At 38.4% G+C, this 13,961-nt stretch overlaps 1 protein-coding gene across 1 annotated transcript; it reads left to right on the top strand.

Annotated features, from left to right (window-relative positions):
- Nucleotides 1-469: 469 nt before the first annotated feature.
- Nucleotides 470-6,256, top strand: CKAP4 (cytoskeleton associated protein 4). The gene is made up of 2 exons (XM_072400413.1): nt 470-903; nt 4,838-6,256. Exons 1-2 carry the CDS (start codon nt 598-600, stop codon nt 6,167-6,169), a joined length of 1,638 nt encoding a protein of 545 aa, XP_072256514.1. The 5' UTR covers nt 470-597; the 3' UTR covers nt 6,170-6,256.
- Nucleotides 6,257-13,961: the final 7,705 nt, after the last annotated feature.

The following is a 13,961-nucleotide window of genomic DNA, read 5'->3' as shown; positions in this document are numbered from 1 at the left end:
TCTGCCTGATCACAGTTTTTATATTTTTAGGTTTAGTTCCACTTTAGGATGTGCCATTTTGAACACCAATTTAAATGTTTTCATATATGCCTACCATTTTGGTCCTTGTCTAGGCACTGCAGTCATCGTCTCCCATAGTGTGGACTACAAGCAGCTGAATTCACACACATGGTCCCATTAGCAAACCCAGACTGGGAAAAGCCAGCGCTGGAGTTGATAAAGTGGTTACAAAGTATCTACAGGAGATCAGAATTGATCAGCAGTGATATTTTTTTTACATGTACTTTAATGGACAAACATGCTGGGAGTAGTAGTTCAGCAGCATTTTTGCAGCTCAGCACACACCTATTGCTGGCCAGTCATCCAGATTTCATGGAGGGAGTGTATGCGTGGCAGTCTCCCCATCCATGGACAGGAGGGGCCAGGCTGGGTGTGAGCTGGAGGAGGAGGGGGATCACAACTTTTCCTGCACTCCTCTAAACTTCTTCTAACTCTTTGGGAGCTGCAGCAGCGCGTCATCGCTCGGCAAGGTTCTTCCAACCCTCCTTTCTTCCAGTTCACATCCCCAGCTCATCAGAGCCCTGGCCTGCCATCACCATGACCAGTGCAAGACATAGAAATAAAGCCAATTCAGCCGAAAATCAACCCCCGACTCAAGCAGGCAATGACGTGGCAAAGAAAAACCACAAGCAGGGTAAAGCGGCATCAGCGCCAGCAAACGCCGGGCTGCTGCAGAAACTTTGTTCTATTGTTGTCGGGGTGCTGCTGATCGCTGGGACCGCCTGCATAGGATGGCTGCTCTATACCCTTCTGGAAGAAGTCTCCCACATCAACAGCAAATTAATCCATTTATCAGAGCAGAAAGGGGAACTTGCAGTGACAGTCAACAGCCTGCAGAAACAGGTAATTGTATTGGGATTATTATTGAGGGTTATTTATAATGGAGTGTTGCGTTAACTGCCTTGAAACGCAGAGCAGCGCATAAAATCTGCGTTGGGTTGCCATTCATTCACGATTGCACCCCAAATGCGTCTTGATATTGCATTGTAGTGCGTTATGCAGCAACGCAATCCTAAAAGTGCAGCAGGCGTGATTTCTTATACTGCAACATACAAATACTGAGATGGAACAGGTTATTAATACGGTGCAATGTATAGAAGCAATATTGAGGCTCTTCATTGCTCCATTTTTTTCTTAATTCACATTTTTGGATTGTTAACACTGCAATCCATTGGGTTTTTTGCACCTGTTTTTTTTTTTAATAGAGTGAGACCTATTTTTCATGACAAATTAATAGGCTGCCTAATGCTGTGCACCACAATATATAAGAATGCATTAAAGTGCACATGTTATGTGTGACCCATTCATTGTATAAATGGGAAAAACTTTTTTTTTATACTTTTTGGATAGTCAGAAAAGGGTGAGACCTTCTGCCGGGTTTCTATTCTGTCCCCACTGGGGAGAATCATCCCCAGATCTGGAGGGTAATCCTACGTCTTACCACTATCACCAGAACAAAAGCTATAGGGGGGACAGTGAATCTGCAAAATTGAAATTCCCCACACTTTGGGGAAACTCTCCCACGTCTTGCTGTCTGCAATACAAGAAGTTGGGGAAATCTCCTAAGCAGGACACGGAGAGCAAGAAATAACCTGATGGGGGAGTTGACCCTTCCTACTGTAAACCAAAAAACCCTTCCCTTCCAAAACCTAAAAAAAAGTTTTATGTATCAATCTATTGAGGAATTAGAATGACTACTGTAATATTGATATTAGGTTGAGAGATTTCAAATATTTTGAGTTTTTTTTTTTAACTTATGTGACTCTTTAAAAAATGCCCAAAGTTTGTACAAATTGGGTATCACATAAAACTTTTTATCAATGGTTTGGAAGAAGATCATTTAGGCTGAAACTGATCATATACAATCTAGTTGTACTACTTTAGTTCTTCCAGGAACTATAAAGTGGCAGGGCCCGTCATATTGCATTTTTATTGGTAGGCCCTGACCTTGTATGGTTTGCTGATCACAATGGAGATTGCACGTAGAGTGTAACCTGTATGGTCAGCTTGGGATCCATTTATTGTGTTACCGAATCGACTCTTGCCTGAAACCTGTTGCTGATGGCAAATTGATCAGTACCAGGTCAGGCACAATATTGGTAGCCAAGCCAGACATCAGAAACCAAAAATCGGCATTGGGGTGATGATTCTCATTGGGAACAAAGGGATATGGCCAGTAAGTTGGGTTGCACTGTGCCCTCTACACACTTGTCCTTGTCTTGAATATAGGCGTAGGAAAATCTATCCCAGTATATAGGGTTATGCATCACAAATAGTCATTTTTATTTCTACATGAAGAACAGAATGATAAATGCTCATTTGGACTATATACAGCCATATACTCCAGTGGCTGCCCAAGAGCAATAGAGACATGGTGGCTGAACATAAGGTAATGGATGAATGCTCTCCTGCATCCATAGAAAAATTAAATGTAGCCTAAATGTATTTCCTACATATACATAGAGACCTTTAATATTTATGAAAGGGTTAATATAATACCATTTTCAGGCCATCATACTGCACCCCATTATTGCTTGTGCATATCGGTAGGTGCTGCCCCTGAGGAGCCCAGTGACCCCCATTCAAGGTCATTAGAAGCCACCATAAGCATTGGGAAAATATTAGAAGTCCCTTCATGCTTTGGCTGCATCCCCTATGTACACAGAATATTGCTCCATTTACACCTCTTTCCCATGTCCCAATCAGTGACACCGCTCTGCATAACCTTTTAGCAAAGACATTTTTTTCAGATGTATTTTTGGATCCTACGTAAAGTTAAAGTAGATGGCAGGATGTGTAATGTATTTCTGTACATGCACCAATGCCTGGAATGAATGAAAGCTTGACGCTCCATTGGTGCAGCCTACACCAGATGTCAGTGTCACTTATGGGAACATACATACACCCACCTCCAGGATTCCAATACATACAATGTATATTATGTATCTTGTAAATATAAATGAGGCCACACAGTGTTACTGCTGCTTCTGTGTTATGTAATAAGTTATACAAATGTCAGGATGACACCCTGCTGATTTAGATTTATCACACAGGAAGCTGGGTGCGGAAAGTCTACTTCCTTGTGCAGACAAGTTACTCTTACTCTAATTAACTTTTGGAGAGTTCTGGATTAAGCTACGCAGGCAATTTTAATATCTTGCTTTTGAGAGGTTTGAAGCCAAACTTTTCTATTCCCCCCAAACTTTATTCTACACAATTAGCATCTTATAGAGACCATTTCCATATAATTGAAACCTGGCTATAGGTTATGTGCTGATGGAGGGTGAAGAAAATTATACTGCGGTGGTCTACCATATCTCCCCAGACCCCAATTGTCATTAAAACGTATTTATGCAGTTTTAGTTAGGCATTTACCAGGTAGCAGGTGAAACACAAAAAATGAGGCCTTTTAGGCCAGAAACATGGAAGGCTCCACTTAATGATGTTTAATTAGCCGAAGCACAATGGCCTTTTGTTTCTTGTGTACATGCACTCCCTCCAGCATGTTCTTCACATCATTGATTCAGGTTGGCTTGCTATTGGTGACAAAGGGGCTAATAGGCATGTGCATGGTGCACCCATGTAGGTTAGGATGTAAAAGGACTCAGTATACAAATCCCCAAATGCTTTGATGAATATCATTCAGGGTCTCTGAAACTGTCAATAGGCAGGAATGCTGTTTTCTCTGTAGTCGCTCCCCTTGTCACTGATGATCCATTCCTGGTGCTCAAAGTCTGCACAACAGAGCCAGAATTCTGCAGAGCATTGAAGCATCTATTTATTAGTCTAATGGCACAGTACGCTTCATATGTACTCTGTAAGAATTTGTAACTACAAATACTGGATTTGGGTATTTTTCAGTCTATTCTTTTGTTGGTGCCAATGCCATTAGTGGCACTCACTTATTAAATACCAGCACCCATTGTTCTGGACTAAACTTTGATACTTTTGCAGAACCCAGGAATTTACTTGGTCTACCATTCTTCACACATAACTTTAGGTGGTCAATGAAATGCAGAAAATGTAACTTTTATGCAAATTGTAATGACTTGAAACTGAACCAATAAAATTCTGCAAATATAGAATCTGATTGGCAGTGTTTCAAGTCAGCACAATTTGCATCAATTTTTTTTTCAGAATGATAACTTGTCCATTGCTTCTTCTCCATTTATGTTCAATCAGTAGACTGGAGGTGGCACTTTTTTATGATGTCTTTTGGCAGATCATTTCATATGTGTATTTCAGCTATGTATTTAACATTCCGCCCCCCCTATTTCATCAAAAAAAGGTAGGCCAATGACTGTCATTGGGCCTGTATATATAAATTTGCAGATTGCAAAATGTATTAGAGTGAAACAACAAAGGAAACTAAAATTGTGGCAGGGGGAGGGGGGCATGTTTAAAAATAGTTTCCGGTTTTGTCTTTCATGCTTGTTGCTAGATACACAGCTGACTACTTGTGAAAATGCCTCCTGCGGACTTTAGGTGGACGAAAGAAATACTGATGAGACTGATGCCCTTGTATTAACTTTTGAATTCAGAATTCAGTTTTAGGTTTCATAAAATAGGCCCCATGTTTAGGACCAATGACTGTATGCAGATGACAGCCAGTTATTTGTAAGCAGTCATGCCTATTAATATTTTAAAGCTCACAAATTTTTTGACATAGCCTTCTAGTGTTCTGTAGAATAGGTAGCCATCTCATGTTGTAGCATCAGGTAAAATAAAATTGTTCCCTGCTAAATGTATATTACCATACTTCTGTTTTTCATTATAGGTGGACATACTTGAGAAAACCGTTGGAAGAGTTGAATTCATCTCCAAGGACATTCAGGAAAAACAACTGAGACATGATAGTTCCATCAAAAACAGCGAAAAGGAGCTTGATGTGGTTGGTATTATTCTTAAAAAGCTTCAGAAAGACCTGTCAAACGTCATTCAAGATGTAAAGGACCAAGGGGAAAGAGATCTGGACCTCTTTGACAAAACCATGAAGGAAAAGTTCACTGAATTAAATAAATCAATAAACGAGGACATAGTTGAACTTACTGACGTGCAAAGGTCAAGCCAGGAAGAGATTAGCAGTGTGAAGGCTACAATAGCTTCTTTGGGAGATGTCAGTTCAATCACTGGTGAACTCCAGAGGTTAAAAGAACTTTTCTCAGAGTTACAAGTTTCATTTAAGTCCAAGGAAGAATCTATTGACTGGCTAATGAACAATGCCATCAATGTTGATACTGTTACCACCAATAGTAATGAAATTGAAGTGCTAAAAAGTCAGCAAGACCTTCTAAAAAGAGATGTTGAGGAACACATAGCCACAATAGGGGAGCTGAAAGAAAAGTTGTCAGAAGATGATAAATCCAGCCTAACGGAGGAGATTGACAGAGTTGTTAAAGATATTGAACAACTTTCATCTTCTGTTGCAGAGATTAAAACTAACTATGTTTCTACAAATAATGATTTGCTTAAGGAAATTGAAACAAATACCGATAGTATTAGGCAGAGGTTGACACCTCTTGAAAGTGCAGTTGAGGCTTTTAATTCTGAAAAGTCTACTTTGGAATCTTTGGCAAGCAGTTTTGAAGAATACAGCAGGAGACTGAATATTGTTGAAGAAGATTTTGCTGGCTTTAAGCATTTGTCTTCCAGAACCTCCGAAAGCACTGAAGTTACTGGAGACCTATCGGCTCTGAAAGAAGCTCAGCACGCTTTATCCCAACAGTTCCAAGAGCTGAGATCTGCTGTCGGTGACCTACCAAATGCCACCCCTGATGTTGAGAAATTACAAGTGGAGGTCACTAATGTTCTTGAAGGTCATAAACAACAGATTGAAGACTTAAAGTATGACTTTGAGCAGTGGAAGAGTAACCCAGGCAATGCTGGGACATCTGCCCAAGTTAATGAGGATGGCTTGAAAACGTCTATCTCAAAACTGGAATCTGACTTAGTAAGGTTGAGGGAAGCAGTGGACAGTTTAATAGCATATTCCGTGAAAATAGAGACCCATGACAAAGATTTGGAAGTTGTTAGAGAGTCTCTAGAAGATCTTAAAGAAAGTACTGATAAACTGCAAGTAAAATTTGAACAGATCCAAGAAAATGTATAGCTGCACTATTTTTGTAAAGAAGAAAAATGTAGGATTTTCAAAGTCTAGTTCTGAACTTGTTCTCATTAAAATGTTTTTTTTTCTGTATTGTTTTTTTACTTTGTGGTTATATTTATTACCATATGTTTTACTGGGATTTCATGCAATGCTAAAGATTTTATTATGGGTTTTAGAACTTTAATTGCAACTAGTGAAGTCATCAAAAATAAGTCTAGAATAGGTCTAGAACAAGGTCACAGTTGGATGCTTCCCAAAAAATTGCACACACCAACCTATATTTGTCAGATATGACCCCTTAGATTAAGGAGCTTGTGTCACATTACCTTTGTGTTTAATCTGTTTGTATGGAATAGAACATTATCTCTACTTGTATGTGTTACTGAATATGTATACAAAGTCTCCAGCAACATTTCACCTGCCTAAAACAACCCAGTTACTCAAAGACCCATACAGAAGATTCCACGTTTCAGTCTGCTTCAAAACAAGCAGGTCTATCATTTTGGCTGCAGCAAAATAGACAACAGTTAGCTGATATATAAAGCAGAAGCCAATCAAGACTAAGTAGTAGCCAATAAGTTGTGGATATGGAGAGAAGAGCTCATCACTTTCACTGATAGTAGGGACAGAAGAAGACCTTTATTCATTATTTGCTGCAGGAATCCTAAATTTGTAAAGCGGGCTTTACTAAGAGAGCTATATGAAACTCTAAACTGCATGAACAGAAATATAAAATTTGAACCGCTGTAATGCTGCCCATTTATGTTTTATGGGCTTTCAACATTTCAATACAGCACATGATTCACCTCTGTGCATTCTCACTGGGTGCAATTTAGAATAAATGATAACACAACACAACAAACATAAACCCGCATGTTACTGTAAATCACACAATGCACCCGTCTGAATCCAGCCCTATGGGATGCTATTTTTATGACCGAAAAGCACTAAAAAAAAGTATACACTTCAAAGGCCGATATCCCACTAAGAAAATAATGTCTACATAGAAATATAAAAGAAATTAGAACTCTAAAACCGGTCTTTCTATTTATTTTTAAGTGTATGGTTTTTCACTTCCTCTTAGATATGTGTCTTGGTGAAAGTACATATAGATAAAATAGTACTTATACCAAAGTTTTTTTTGTTAGCAGGATATATATCCTATGCAGTTTGCGCATGTGTGGGTGCTAAAAGCCAGAGACTGGCTGGCTTTGTTCGGATCTTTAGGGATTTTAATTTCAATGTTAAAACATTTTAAAGACTTGGTAAAGGTTTGAATATGAGATTTCGCCTTTCTGAGTATTTTTTGCTCCTGTTCATTATTGCATGTTGTACATGCCCCTAATACATTGTTCTTTATAAACAAATCTAGCAGGGCCAGCGGAAGCCCCTGATAATGGTCGTGGCAGTTGTGAAGGTCTCATCAATGAAGGTCTTCAAGGAATGGATGAAACTGTTAGTGGTTTAGCTTTTGAGCATAGCCATTCTCAATTAGGATTCCTCCAGAGGTGGCTAAGGGTTCTTTGAACTGTTGTTGATCGACCTTCCATTTGATGATGCTCGCATGGTTCTGGGGCCAACACCACCTGGAAGAACCAGCTGCATGACTCATTGATATTTTTAGGTGTCTAAAAAGGTGTCGTTGAACCGTTGCTGTAAGGGGGGCATTCTTTCCTCTCTGAAAATCTCTGATTTAGCAGAGGTTCCCTGAGACCTGAAAATTATTTTAAGGGTTCCTCAGGAGCACAAAATTTCTGCTCTAGCATCTACCAAATACTAATATACATGTACTTACTGGTCTGGTCTGTTTTTAAAATACCTGTGTAAAAAAGGGGGAATGAAAGAGAGGACAAAATACTAGTAATAAACATTCACTTTGGTGGGAATATAGGTTTTGGGTGAACCTAAAGCATATTTAAATTTCCTAAATTATCTCTAATTTCTGGAAGTTTTTTTTCCTTTTTTACTTTTGGAGGGCCAAAGCTTAATAACTGCACTGTTATGTGTTTTCATTCGCCACTACTTGGAACTACAAATGCCTCTCACTATCTCTATTACATATGGTATACTGGCAGGGCTTTTCAGGTGCTGAGAAGCAAAAAGTCCATGCTGGGGAAAATTCACTGATCAATTGTTTCCCAAAGCAAGCTCCTACAGAGGGCATAATGGCATGACTACATACAAAGGAACATACTTTATTCTGACCATAAACACCCTGCAAATGGGGAACATTCTCATGTCTCCAGATACATTTCCCATTTAGCATGTCAGCAGATGCAAAACCAAGGGGACTCATTCTTGTAATGATTTCTGGGTGCTGAACATATGTAGTTGTTAAAGGAACTGTTCCTTTTCTGATAATACAGTTGGTTACAGAGATTCTTGAGCATGCTGGGAACTCTTAGTGATCACCTCTTCTCTCATCATATTACACTTTGTGTCTTCCCTTGGAGTAATGTCATGGCCACTAAGTACCCGGAACTGCAAGGCCAATATTACTAATAGCAAACAAATATGTTCTATAACCAAAAGACCATTGTTGCCGTCTGACTCTGGCTGGTTTATCTTTCTCTAACATGACTCACCTGCCCATCCGCCAATTATCTGAACAAATGATTTTCAGGTGTTAATCCAGGCGTCACTTAACCAGTCTTACCACAATTTTTTACCAACTTAATTACAAAACAATGAGTAATTTGAAATAAGTGAGGGTTCAATTTGCAGATCTCCCTGTCACAGTCCCTATTACAGTACAGAATCACTGAGTTGTCATAAACCACTCTCTCTGAAGTATAACCAACTAAAATGTCTACCAAGTCGAAATTCAGTTTAGTTCTGGAGTTGTGGGGATGTTTAAAAACCTATTGCTTGCAAAATATATTTATTATTTTTAATGTTTGGATACACTAGAGCAGGTAAAAACCCCAGTCAGGATTTTTTACCATTAGTCTGGAGAACTGTTCACATCGGTGTGTTGAATTACTTGATAGGAATATGCATTTTTTGATGTTGGTGTGGTTAGATAAAAATGAATGTTATGTTACAGTCAAAAACAACACATGGAAGCATGTCATTTGCAATCCCTATTTAATGTACAGCGCTGCGTAATATGTTGGCGCTATATAAATCCTGTTTAATAATAATAATAATAATAATTAAAAGATGCACTAGAAATGCAAAATGCACTTTAACTGTGGCATTATTCAAGTCAAATGTTCATATTTCCAATGAACCTACAAGAATTAAACATCTGCTAACCCAGTTTAATGCATCTGGTCTTTGACCAAAGACCCCTGTGTGGGGGGACAGCTCTTCCATTAATTTTTTGTAAAACAATTGCACATGCATTAAAGAAAAACTAATTACTTTCCTAATGCAAAGGTGTAGAAGGGCTCTAAATTGTAGCTATACATTTAAAAACCTAACAGTAATGTTCTCCCCAGCCCTTGAAACTATTTAGTAACTACCCGGCTGGTTTTGGGTGTTTACAGAAAAGTTGGGTCACAATACAGGGGCCACTTCCCACCTACAGCTACTTTCCACTTAGCCTAAAAACAAAATTCTGGGGAGAATACTGAACAATAACCCACCATAGCCCATAGTATTAGGCTATGCTACGAGACGTTCCTATTCTAAACTAGCAAAGCAGTGAGGCACCATGCCATTTTTCTACATAGGACCTAATGGAAAGGTTTTCTCCCTACAGGCTTGCAAGTAGCAGGATTTTCTGTTACGATTTTAGGAAAAAAGACAGTCATGTAGTATTGAGTTGCCCTGTGAGCTATAAAAAGGCAAAAATGTTGGCTTCCTGCAAGAGGACTCCCACTGATATGAGAATTATAAAATAATTCAATAATAATAATTCTATTATACTATAATTATATAAGTAGGAACACATAGAGAGGGTTGTTAGGTTTGGGATGATGGAAGTATTGCTACACTAAATGATTTTAGGTGAATTATCTGTTGGGGAAACCCTTTGCAGGAGCTCTCAAAACCATCCACCAGCAGTAACTATTGTACAAGGATGTTACTCAATGGCTGAGAACAGGGCTAGTAAATTTTAGGATGGGGAGCTGCTGGAAACCATAAAATAATACACACAGCACCATTTTGTTCCATGGAGAGGGGGGAAGACAAGCGAGTTGTATTCGGCTGTGCTCTCTGCCACTGACATGCTTAGTGGTTTTTGCCGATCATCATTCATTGATTAAATGAATGTCACAAATTAATGAATGTCAGGCAACCATTGTACAAGTGTCAAATCCTCTGAACTTTATTTCCTATTGCCTCTCTAGGACAGGAAGTTAAGGAAAATATCCCCAATATTATACACACACCGGGTAAATTACCTAACAAGTCTTCTTCCCTGATATGTCAAAAGCCAAATGATAAGTTTGGGCTGTTTACAAAGTCTACATATACCTAAAGGGCTTCACAGTAAGTCTGGTAGGAATATTAGATTGTATATTCTTCTGCAGCAGATTCTATACATTAGTGATATATTGCTGTAGTATAAATATAGGGAATGAATAATAATGTTTGACCTCCCCAGGTGACTATTACATTTATATGTATAGTGTGTCTGACGCCATCCAAAGTTTTAACTCAGCATTAAATGGTATTTATTGGAACAGTTCATTTAGAAGACGTGATTGAATGTACAATTGTCTTCCTATGACAGCTGGAGCCTCATTTGACAATATATGGCTTTCATTAACAGCCCTAGATGGGAACAATTCCTCAATGCACAGCACACAGTTCTTTCATAACAAAAAGAGACCCAAAATAGGCACAATGCAAAAAGTCCATGTAATTGTGTTTCCAGGTATAATACTCACACCAGCTGTGCTTGCAACAAAATGATTTTCATCTGAGAACCTTAACTTCCTCAGTACTTTAATGAGAATCTCATACAGTTAGATTAAACACCAGAAAAGGGAGCACTGCAGGGACTCAATTCCATCGATTGTACATCATTTACACGTATGTATTGGGTATATTAAAGGTTTGTCATTGTGTGCTACTAAAACCAAAGGAACTAAGTTATTTCCAAATAAAAAGGATGCTTCTCAAATGTGTCATTTCTTTAGAGTATAAAAAAGTAAGACTTCTGTTATAATGGGGTTTTATATTTTTAGAATGGACGGAGGAATGTGTCATACCCCAGACTCTGGAATGAATGAGGGATGATATCATCATGATATTTTAACCTAAAGTAAACATTACAGAGGATATAAAGGGGCTGCCATAGCTTACATACTACTGAAAATTCTAACTACTATGATCAATTGGCTTTAACACTATGATTTCATATCTGCGTTGCCTAGTAATCTGGATTGCTGGATCACCCAGCTTCACTGATGAAAGTGTATCCTCCCCAGTTTTGGAGAGCTTAAATAAATCAGGCTCAACAGGTCAGATATTTTTTACTTTAAGACTGGAGAAGATAGACTATCATAGGGGAACCTGTTATCCAGCAAACCTGAAGTGGATTTCCTAAATAATTTATTTTTTGGCAATGTTTTCAATCCTTGATGAAATCCATTCCAGGTTTGCTGGATCTCACAGGCCCCCCCATGATAGACTATTGCCTCCAGTTTTGGAGAGCTTAAAAAACATCAGGTCCAATGTAACTAACATGATTTCAGCACAGAAAGTTATCAGCTCACAAGAGTTCTGATGAGGTCAGTTGGTACTTTTTTAGTTTGCACTTATCAAACATACAGTATATGTCAAAATACTTCCTATGGAATATGTGACAAACTAAAAAAGAACAAATAAGATACTTACTCTTTAAAGCAAAAAAGCATTCCAGTTGTTGTTTTATCTCAGTCTCCAAGCTCATTTCATGAACCACTAAAAAATTAAACCCTATACAGACATTTGATGGACATCAGAGGATTGTCACTGGAAATGATCTTTCTTGATCAAATTGTGACAGATAAACAAACAAACTCTGTACATACTGAGCTGTTCTGTTCAATGAAGAAGTGAGGGACCCGCACCCCACTGTACTCTCCTCCATAGGAGAGAACAGCACTTGTTCCCAATCAGTTGTTCATGATGAACAATGTTGGGGGACTGCTGTACACGTCAGATTTTTGCCCTAAATTAAGAGTCATCCTATTATTGGGGATGCATAGGTAACTTAAACCTTTATGTCAAACAGCCCATAAAAATACATAGGAAGGATTAACTGGCAGATTCAGTGGATATTTTTCTATACTGCAGGGTTATTAAAGGGAGAACAGGTGAGAATGCATTGCAGTATTGTACAGGTATTTCTACAATTCTACATACACTAAGAGACAGCTCAGTTACCAATTCTACTAAAGACTCACACCTTTTGTTCTCCTTATAGTCTTGTACCCCTCCCCCCTTGATATAATTTGTAACTGAAATGCAAATAAAAAAGCTATATGCTATATTGCTTTGTGCCTGCCAGGGCTCTGTGTGGGCCCAAATGTGTAATGGCCACATCCCTCATCATTAAAGTGCAGGGTGCATCTGACCAGGTCTGTTTAATAACACTAGGATGTGTGGTTAAATTCTGGTATCATCTGGATTCAAACAGATTTTGGTTTAGCAAGGGCCACATGGTTGCTGTTGATGTCCTGTAGGTGGGCATTCAATTACAGGCCTGTTCTGATAACATAGGTCAACAAAAAAATATTTTTTTCACTTGCCAAGGATTTTTCAATATAATTAGTGTATTTCAGGTCAGCTGAATCCAGAAATTTTCAAAAGTTTAATTGAACTGGCTCTAGTTTATTTGATACAGGATTTGGAATAGACAATTTTACCAACATCAAATGGTAACACAGCACATTAATATCAATCTTTATTTACAACAATGTTTTGCATTTTATATAATAAATGTAGCAATACTTGTATAAAACTTTCATTTTCCTTCTTTTTATTGATACATTTTCTTTTTTTTTACAGAAATATGAGTTCTTCAAGAAGTTGTTTAAATTACCCTAATGTATTTTGTTACATTTGTGGTGAATATTCTCAGCAAAAACAGAAACAAAGAAACATTACAGAATGTGTGAAACAAGCATATCTTGCATATTTTGGTATTAAACTGGGGGACCAAGATAAGTATTGGGCTCCCCATATGGTATGCAAAACTTGTGTAGAGTGTCTATGTCAGTGGAAAAATAGAAAACTAAAAAGTTTGAAATTTGGTGTGCCTATGGTATGCCGAGAGCCCAAAAATCATCATAATGATTGTTCTTTTTGTGCTGTGTGTTTTCAATCGTTACAAGAAGTACCCTGATTTGGAATCAGCAAGACGACCTGTGCCGCATGGTGCTGATGTCCCCATATCAGTGTTCAGTACACTCCCTGATATTCCTGTATCCGACATGGAGGATATACAGGGTTTGGAGTGTACTCCAAGAGTTAGCAGTGGAAATTAATATGAAGGAAGTATTTCATCAACCCAGCAGTTCTACCAAGAAGAGCTCAATGATTTAATATGTGACCTAAGTCTGTCAAAACAAGCATCTGAACTTTTAGCATTCAGGTTAAAAGAAAAGAACTGAGACCGGAAGGTAAAATAACGGTTTATAGGACATGAGAGGTGACACTCCTACCATATTTCAGTGAAGATGGGGACTTCATGTACGGTTGTAACATCCCTGGACTACTAGCCCATATGGGAGTACCAGAATACCGAGCAGAAGACTGGCGGCTTTTCATAGACAGTTCCACTCAAAGTTTGAAATCTGTTTTACTACATAATGGCAACTGCTATGCATCAATTCCAATTGGTCACTCAACAAAA

Source organism: Pyxicephalus adspersus, chromosome 2 (genome assembly GCF_032062135.1).
Source record: "Pyxicephalus adspersus chromosome 2, UCB_Pads_2.0, whole genome shotgun sequence".
Taxonomy (NCBI): domain Eukaryota; kingdom Metazoa; phylum Chordata; class Amphibia; order Anura; family Pyxicephalidae; genus Pyxicephalus; species Pyxicephalus adspersus.
This window is presented reverse-complemented; position numbering and strand designations above follow the sequence as displayed.